The following is a 10,255-nucleotide window of genomic DNA, read 5'->3' on the forward strand; positions in this document are numbered from 1 at the left end:
AGTCAATGTATTCTTTTTAATATAGATTTATTTACAATATATTACTATTTTTGAAGGGAAAAAATGATAAAGGAAAATAAGATATTACTAGAATGAAATAATAAAAAGAATCCCAAATTGTGGTATGTCTCTTTATACAATATCATACATATGTGTGCAGGAAATTTTATAAACTTCTAAAAGATAGATCTAAAAGTCATTTCATATTTTAAAAGATAGATCTAAAAGTCATTTCATATTTTAAAAGATAGATCTTATGAATTATTTAACTTTTGTGTTACAATATATAAACATATCGGAACCACTTGTATTCTTTATTTTTTTTAATTTTTTAAAAGCATAAATACTTTTATTTAGTGTTTTAATGATACAAATATTGCAATGTATCGCCATAAATTTAATACATCACATAATATTAAAAATTAATTTTTTAATTATAATAATATAAAATTCAATTTATTTATTATAATATCATATTAAATTATAAAAATTCTTTCTTTCTATATATGTGTAATAAACATATTAAGTGTGATTTATTTTTTTTCTGTTCAAATCAAACTAAACCTTAATAAACATACAAAACCAATTCATACCAACCCAACAAAATTTATTAAGTGTGACATATTTTTTTCTATTCAAATTAAACTAAATCTTTTAACTAAACCAAGTTAATCATATGGCATAATAGATACTTCAGTTCTTTTAACTTCAAAAATGTTGGATGACAGAAAATATTGTAACTAATTTTGACTTTGATGTGACAAGTAAAAACTTTCTTTGAATGTTGAGAGATTCTAGAAAGAGAAAAATTTTAACAATTAGGGATAAAACTCACTTGAGACAACCATAGAAGAATGATATTCATTGATACAAATTGTTCAGGAAACTCAGTCAAATCTGCCTATAAAGAGCACAATCGTGGCATTTTTTTAGTTTAAAAATTATATTCAATCAATGGATATTTTTTCTTTATGCTAAATTAGTTTTTTTTTTCAAAACCAGGGAATCATAACATAAAAAACCTCTAGTTGCTCACTGACAAATCAGAGTATTACATTCCATTGCACATTAATAACAGGAAGCATTATACTCTCAATGAAAACATTTCAATCTCTATAGTTTTTATATGATTCACCCATTTATCCCTACCATTTATCCCTAAAAACACACATTTGTTGGAAATACTAACTGAAGAAAGGAGTAACTATGCACCTCTATGAAAAAACTCAGGTTCAGAGGATCGTTCCACATGAATCCTTCATCAGGCTATCCAACAGTAACTAAAAGTTCACACAACACAAGAACTCAATAATGAGAAATAGCAAGCACTGAAACAGTAGATAGTGAGAATAATCGATTAAAAGGAGTCAACACACAAATTAATGTGACTAAATGAAGCTGTAAAAGTCGAAAAAAACAAGTTTAAATAACAACAGAATCATCAGTACCAGCTGCTACTCATGCTTCATAGGTCAAACTAGAGAAAACAAACTAAAATGGACAGTCATTCCACTCTCTCAGAGAACTCGGTTTTTTCTGCTACTTCCTACACGCTTTACACCTCTTGTGCCTAGTTAAAAACACTTGTACAAGTTCTTCATCAGATTCATGCCTAGCTTTGAGCTGATGTATGTGTTTGAAAAAACTCCTGAAGCTGTGGCTGTGCCTGTGGCTGTGGAGGATATTGCTGTTCATACACCTGTGTCTGAGGCAGTGGCAGTGGCTCTGGCTGTTGCTGAGTCTCATCCCTCAATGATGCCTTAAGATCCAAAGTTGACAGCACTTCCAGCTCTTGAATTGCTGCAATTGCAGTCACTGGGCTTTCATGGTTGAAGTATGGCTTAAGCATGCCAAGAGACTCCTTCACTTTGGTTTGCTGTAAATTAAACAAACACCAGATAGGTATGAAATATAATTCCTATCATAAATATGATAAACAATTCAACATTGAAATGGAAGACAATTTCAACTCACAAAGTGTTCAAGCTTCTTCCTTAGATCTTCATTAGCAGCCTTATGTGCAGTGATTGCAGCAGCAGTTGATCCCTGTTTCACAGACAATGAAGCAACTCAAGAGCAATTTTCACTATCAGGTATAACTGATCTATCTAAGTCACAAAAGATATGTAACTTAAATTCACAAAAAAAGAAATATTTTTTTAGAATATTGAGAACAAAAGATGCTTAAAAATCACAAACACGTGCCTATATTCTATATTACATAACACTCTTCAATCAAATTAAATAATCCAAATATTTTCAATCTCCAATCCAAAGTCCCCTCCCCAAACATAAATAAAATGGAAGAATGATACTGTAATGTTATATCAATCCACAAAGACTTCATTTGACTATTTTAGTAGACAAACTAGTATTAGAAATTTACTGTTAAAAGAATTTATTTACATAATTATATCTTGAAGAACAATTTTAAAAATTCTCTAAAATTGTTAATTTTGTTCTAAAAATAAAATAAACACATGACACCAGTAGGTGTCTTTGTTTTGATGTGAAAATCAATTTCATCTCACATTAAGTACACGTCTCAATCATGTCCAAAAGTTCAAAATTAACTTCACCAAAATCTAAAATAAATAGTCAGCAAAAGTAACATGCACATACTCCATTTACTGCAGAAGGCAACTCTGATGCCAATAAAAAGCTTCAAATATCACTTCAGACACATGTTATTATAGTAAAAGAAAATTATCTTTCTGCACGGCAATTCGAATCAAAACAAAGGACATCGAAACTCGTACGGACCACTTAGAAGAACGCATTACCAGACAAACATGCTCGCATCTGATACTCCTAATCTTTTTTCGTACAAACAACACACTTCCAAAGAGAAAACAAAGTAATCCTATATGAATTATGAAAAAAAAAGAAGACATTTTTGAAATTCGAAATTCAAATGGTTGAGAAAAAGATAAAATTGAAAGCAATCCAGATAATCTTTTCCTCTCTGCTTGCTTAATATAAAAAATATATATATGCATAATATATCTTTGTTGCAAAAATCACAAACTAAAACAACACATTTTCCTCTACATTTTCATTGCCAATTAATTGTTCACAAAAATAGTTATTTCAATTAACTAAGGCATTCAATATTCAATCTAGTCAGTACTTAAAGTATCACAGACCCAAAATAATCATATCTTTAAATAAGCTGTAAATGCATCTACCCTAGTCTTGGAAAGATGAGAAAAACATATAGGTGTCATGCATGAAAAGAACAAGAACTTCAAAACCTGATATTAAGAAACAAAATTACCTTAGGACGGCCCACTGGCCTTCTTGCAGGATTCTTAGCCCTTCCAACGGCAAGCTTTTGGAGCCTACCCGAGGTCATCACAGAAAACACTCCGCGTGGCCGTCCACGGCCACGGGCTGCACCACCGTCGGCGGCAAGAGTGAGAGTGAGCGGTGGAGCAACACCAGCAGGAACGATCTTTCTGGGGCGTCCTCTAGGTCTGGGGGACCCATTGGGCACAGAAACGGTTGGAATGATGGGCTGCATGGTGGGCTGGCCAGGAGCAACCGGAGAGGCAAAGGGGATTACGGAGAGGTTGGATTTGGCTTTAGGCGGGCGGCCCCGTCGTTTGAGCCCACTGGAGATCCCGGAGACGGATTTGGGCTTGGGTGGACGTCCGGCCCTCTTGGAAACCTTCGATTTCCCGGTGGAGCCTGGTGGGCGGCCTCTTCGGACCGGGACTGCGGAGCCCGGGCTCAGACCTAGAATCTTTCTTGGACGACCAGGGCCTCTTTTTCCAGACTGAGGAGCAGAGGCAGGGTTAGGGTCATCCGACAGGCCGAGAGAAGCCCAGACAGGGTCGGCGGTGGGCTGGGGCTTGGGCTTGGGGGGCCTGCCACGGGTTTTGTGGACTTGGGAGGGAGGAGATGGTGGAAGATTATCAGATCCGGGGAGCTTATATGATTTTTTTACCATGACAAGAAGGTTAACTGATCTCAAACGGTTAAGGTGGTGAGTGAGAAGAGCAGAGTGAGTGGTTGGAAGGTTCTTGTACACTTGCTGTATGTACTTTCCTATGGCGCGTTTGCTCGACCCATTTTTCTCCTTCAGAGCCCCAATAGCCGTGTATATCATCTGACACAACATCATCAAACAGTTGTGTGAGTCGCATGTTAGTGTCTGTCACAAATTCACCAAAACAAATAAAGAAATTCAGATTAACCGGTAAAGTAAAGTTACCTCGTCATAAGGTGGGTGGTTGGGAATGGAGTTAGCGTCAGCAGCCGTGGGCACGTGGTTGTTGTTGGGTGGTTCCGCCGTGAAGGGGACGGCGGTGGGCGGAGGCGGAGGGTCGGAAGTTGGGTCCATGGAGGGGAGGGAGAGAAGATTTGAAGAAGGGGAAATAGATTTATGAAAGAGAAAGAGATATGGGAAATGAGAGGGGTTAGGTCATTTGATAGGTGCGTTTTTCAGAAACAGAGACTCACTCACTTAAGATAGTGGCTCAATGCTGTCTGAATAAAGTCCTAACCGACGTTATGTCAGCAATGGAGCATTCTCCACCCTTGATTTTCTTTATCGCCTTCTTCTCTCCGTTGATTTCTTCTACAACCTTTTTTAAATTCGTTTCTTATACCACTTTTTACTTCCACTTTAGATGTGTTGAGTGGTAATAAATTCCAATAGATATGCAAATTTTATTAGGTTTTTGTTTGATAGAAGATATAGAGAGAAGGGAAACAAAAGGTTTTACTGATATTTTTGGTTTATTACTCGTGTTTACTTAATTTTTTTAACTAAATTTTTTAATCTTTGCTTTCTTTTTACATGTTCTTATTCATACTAGAGTAATCATTAACTCAATTTTTTACCCGAACCAAATTAATCATTTTGTGTCCAAATCTTGTTGGTGTTTAAATGAATCACATTCAATCCATTCATATTGGTTCATGTATGTATTGCAGCGTGAATTTATAAATTTAACTCACTCAACTCAACTTGATGATGTGTTCTACCCAATTTAACAAAACTATTTATCCTACTATATTTTAGAATTGATTCAAAGTAAATGATATACTATCATTGATTTGTCCTTTTTCTTATTGTAGACCTTGTTGTGGATCAAATATTATTAAAGCCATGCAATTTTCTAAATTAAGTTATGATTACAAATGTAGGTATGTTATATATTGATTTTGAATTTATTTAATATCTATTAGAATGTAGTTAATTATTTAAAGAGGCATGTGTACATTAAGAACAATCTTATATTTATGTTTTATTTTTTTATTTCAATTTTAGTTGAGTTTTTATTTGGTTATCAATCTTATATTTATTTTTATTTTTTATTTCAACTTTAGTTGAGTTTTTATTTTGTTATCTATCATCTAATAATGTTTAATTTTCATTAAAAATAATTGTTTAAGGAAAGATGAGTGTTAGTTAGACAATTATCTTATTGTGTAGGTCAAGTGTGCTCAATCATAATTAATGAGTTTGGTTTATAATGGGATGGTTGTTGGGGAAGAGATTATTGCATGTGACATTAATTATCTCCTAATAAAGACCAGGTGAATTAAGTCATTATCAAATTGTAGTATTTAGACTATTGTGTTATTAAGTAAAAAAAGTTACAAAATTGTAGTCTTTTTATGCACAAAATTTGGGCAGTTAGGCATAAAATTCAAAAGCAATATTTTGTAATATCAAAGAACGACAACTCATTGGTACATGTTTTCTCCTAGTTTATTTCTCTCTTATTCATAATCATTGTTTATTCTTGAATTTGGTTTTTTCTTTTTGTTAACCAGGTACAAGACTATTTTTGTTGTTGTGTGAGGAAAGGTCATTCGTGTTTATATAGAATACTTTATGTCATTAGATGATACTTATAAATACAATCAATTTATGTTTTTGAATATATATAATATTTGATTGTATATTTTATCACTAAATTTTCATAAATTTATTAATTAAACCATTTTTTGTGGATTTTACTATTAGAGTTTTTACTTGTGTACATTTTTGTTGTCAATATTACAAAATGATTTTTGTAACTTACTTTTTTTTAATGTCTTTGTGTTAAATCTCTTTTCACAAAAAAATTTACACTACCACCTCTTAACAATAAACTCAATATGCACATTAAAGGATAATATTTATTTTTGTAACTACTTTTGCACTTCTAACGTCAAAATGAGCACACATATCTCAGGAGTTATGTATGTGTGTGTTAGAATATTATTTGGAAACTGAGTATTTTTTAAATTAGGTAATTTCACATTTGTAAAAAAGTGTGAGAATATTTCAAAATAGCACACATATGTTCTTTTATTTTGTTGATATATCATCTAATGTTATACGCGTTTAATCTTGCATGTGATGAACTATTTTTAAAACTACTTGTAATACTTTTGCTTAAAACTTATGTTTGACCATGCAATCTTATAAATTTTAGTATTTTGATAATTAATATTGACATACAACCATAACTTGTTATTATTGAAATCATGGTTGTCTTAAACAAAATTATCACATAGACTTATATTTACTCATGATTAATATAGAATTCTATTAATTAATTAATCTTTATAAATATACACGCATTACAGTTTTTTTTCTTCAAATTTGTTTTACCTTAATGCACTTTAAATGATCTTACTTGCATTCAAGAGAAGTTTTCTGATTTTTTACTCAGTTAAATTTCTCACATTTACTAATGAGGTGATTGTGTGTTTTAACAAAGACAAGACACTTTAATAATATTGTTATTAGTTGCAAAGATTAGTCTAGGTTTTAAATTTACTCTACAATTTAATTTTAAATCTTTTTTACATACTAATGTACTTTATGAAATCCTAATCACCAACCTGGTTTCGTAAGAACTATTAACTCGATGAAGTAAAATATTTTTTTTTAGATTTGTACTGCCATCTTGTTTTCTTATTCATCTTTCAAACAACCAATAATCAAACAACATGATTTTGAATTTATTTAAATTTGTTGTACCTTAAATCAACTCAATTTCATTATTTTTTTTCATGTGAATTAAAGTTCCTGACTTACTATCGAGGGGGTATTTGTTTTAATACAAATAAGATACTTGAACCATAAATATTATTGTAGGTTGTGTAGTTTTCCTATGAAAAAAAAATGCCATATAAAGACCAAATCACTCAAATTTGAGAGAAAAATATAAATATTATCATTTGTGTTAAATTTAGGTCAATATTGCATTTTACAGTTTCTTTTATTAGAATCATAATCATCAATATGCTTGCATGAGATGTTACAATGGTTGAAATGTTATCTAATTAAATGATAATCAATTTGATATATGGAAACAAATTATAGTTTTTGGCTTTCTTATCGAACTTATGTACAACCAATAACTAAACATACTATTTGATTTTGAATCTTTTCGAATTTATTCCACCTTAGTGCTCTTTAAATGAATGTAGTTACATTCGGGTTTAGTAGATTTTTAGGCTTTAATTGTGCTTTTCATATTAATTAAACCTACTAACCTCATTGGCATATAATAGAAAAAGGGCAATTTGAATATGTTGAATTGTACAGGGGTGGAGATGGAAGATACGGGGTGTGCAAAAAAAACTCTTCAAAATGATCATTTTACTCGGTTCGAAAATTTTTCAGAACATTTTTTTTTTTGGAATTTTTGGATAAAGATTTATAGAATGAGAATAGGGTTTTTGAAATGTAAAAAATACATTTTAGAATAAAATTTTCGGAACAAACTTTTAAAATAGGTTTTTCAGGACGTAAATAATATCTTTCGTTATGAGTTTTCATAATAGTAAAATGCGTTCTATAAAGAGCTATTCATAACTCTTCTCTCTCAAGCGTTTTTTTTTCTCTTCTTTTTTCTTTGCAACATGAATAATAGTGTAGTGTAGTGAGAAAATATATTTTAATATTTTTTTATCAACATGGAGGTGCAGGAAGCATAAATAGTTTAATAATTATTTTCAAATAAACAAAAAAAAAATATTACGTCCAATTTTTCAGACCAAATTCTGTTTGTTGGGAGACTATATAAAAATATATGACTTGCAAAGATCTGAGAAATATAAAATAAAACACCTTTATCTCATTTAGATAACCATAATCAATCACACAAATACTTCGTCTAGCTTATTAAAATAATACTTCTTATTTATTAAAATCATAATTAGGTGTCTAAAAATGTGTTTCTAGATAATGATTTCATTTTTGGATAATGATTTCGCCTTGTTGTGAATGTAACTTTCACAGATAAATTATAGATTTAAGTTATTTTCTTCTGTAATTTTGTATTTATTACAAAATTGTATGAAAATAGTTAATGAATAATTCCATCTTTAAATTAATAGCAAGGATTTCATTTAAAAATAACTAGCGAATATACATGTTGTCGTGTTTGTACGTGTGTTTGCATTTTTTAATTTTTAAAAAATTTAAGTTAAGACCAATAACAAATATATAATTAAATTTTACAATAGTTATTAAATGTAAAATAAAAAAAATAAAATATGCACACACAAAAATTTAAAATAATGGTATAAGATAAAAGAAGTTTTTAGAATAAAGATAAAAAGTAAATTATTTATAAAATAATTAATTTTTAAAATAATTAAGGATAAAACTGGTATTGTGAAATTTAGACACAAAAAATAATGCTCTTTAGACATCCTAGACATGACAAGATGTTATAACACACTAACGATGCACATGTGTGTTTGTATTTTTTAATTTTCAAGAAATTTAAGTTAACATCAATAACAAATATATAATTAATTTTTGAAATAATTGTTAAATATAAAATTAAAAAAATAAGATATGCACATTTTTTTAAATAATAATTCATGACAAAAAAGATTTTTAAAATAACGGTTAAAAGTAAATTATTTATAAAATAATTATTTTTTAAACTAATTAAAGATAAAACTGATATTATAAAATATGAACATAAAATAATAAATCTATTTATATATTTCTATAAATAATAATAACGTTATATTAAATATTAATAATAAAACATAAATCCATCTAAAATATTGCTAACTTTTTTTTATTTTAAATACCCCGACGCATTTTTTTTTATATTTCAAACTATTTTATTCCAACTTTTAAAATATTAAGACGAAAACCTTATTATATTTATGTGAATTCAAATATAACTTGTGGTAAATGATTAACTGTGATAGATAATTAAATTAAACTATCTCTAGACTAGAATAGCTAAATGAAAATAATTTTCTTTCTCAATTATCTTATTTTATTTTAAGATTAAAATATTTTTAATAATAAAATCAAAAATTATCTTTATCTTAAATTTTTATACACTTTAGTCTATAAAATAAATAAATATAGTTCTCATATTTTAATTTATACACTTTAGTCTATAAAATAAATAAATATAGTTCTCATATTTTAATTGAGATAAATTTTTTTAGCATGTCAAATAACATTTAAAATTTACATTACTCTTTTGACACATCTAACTCAAATATCATATTAAAACATCATTTAATATTTAAATTTTTTTAACATAATTAAATACTAACATTATAATATTCATCGGTCATCATATAAATTTTGTAATTTTATTAAAATAATATATATATATATATATATATATATATATATATATATATAAATAAAGCATTAATTTTTTTTCTTTTTCCATCTTACCGTCCAATCTAATCATAAATTTGAAAATTTTCTAAATCTCTAAATCTATGACATAAAAACCACACAAAACGAAACTTAGTTATTATTTGAACAAAATTTAGGTAACAGAATCATTCATTATCAAGCTTAAATAACATAGAACCTTAATTTATTTAAAAAATAAAAAACAAAAAATCACTTTTGTCAGTTTCACGTGGGTTAGTGTGCTTTATGAGTGTTTATGGCAATTCGTTTCAAAATTGGATTCATTTACTCGTATTTTATACCAAACACTACCTGTCAATCATGTTATTTGCCACCTAATGCATTCTTTTTTATTATTTAAATTTTATTCTCTCTTTGACATTCTTTTTGTTTTAAAATATATATTCTAGCCGTGATTTAGTATTATATATTTGCAGAATTTATTTATATTTTAACATACTAATATACTTAAAGTAATTATGTAAATTAAAATTGTCAGTGTTCACGTAGTCTTATCCCCTTTTGCATTCATTCAGCTATTTAAATAGTAGTAGACTTTACAACCAAATTTTGAAAAAAAAAAAATAGATCACAACAAATAAAGGAAGCAAAAATTGGAAA

The 10,255-nt window shown here is 28.7% G+C and overlaps 1 protein-coding gene across 1 annotated transcript; it reads right to left on the minus strand.

Moving 5' to 3' along the window:
- Positions 1–1,329: 1,329 nt before the first annotated feature.
- On the minus strand, positions 1,330–4,470 carry LOC114178090 (uncharacterized). Its single transcript, XM_028063792.2, has 4 exons — positions 4,217–4,470; positions 3,278–4,111; positions 1,975–2,046; positions 1,330–1,876 (listed from the first exon to the last, which is right to left on the minus strand). Exons 1-4 carry the CDS (start codon positions 4,343–4,345, stop codon positions 1,613–1,615), a joined length of 1,299 nt encoding a protein of 432 aa, XP_027919593.2. The 5' UTR covers positions 4,346–4,470; the 3' UTR covers positions 1,330–1,612.
- Positions 4,471–10,255: the final 5,785 nt, after the last annotated feature.

This window comes from Vigna unguiculata, chromosome 3, assembly GCF_037176805.1.
Source record: "Vigna unguiculata cultivar grain cowpea cultivar isolate G323 ecotype 2 chromosome 3, ASM3717680v1, whole genome shotgun sequence".
NCBI lineage: Eukaryota > Viridiplantae > Streptophyta > Magnoliopsida > Fabales > Fabaceae > Vigna > Vigna unguiculata.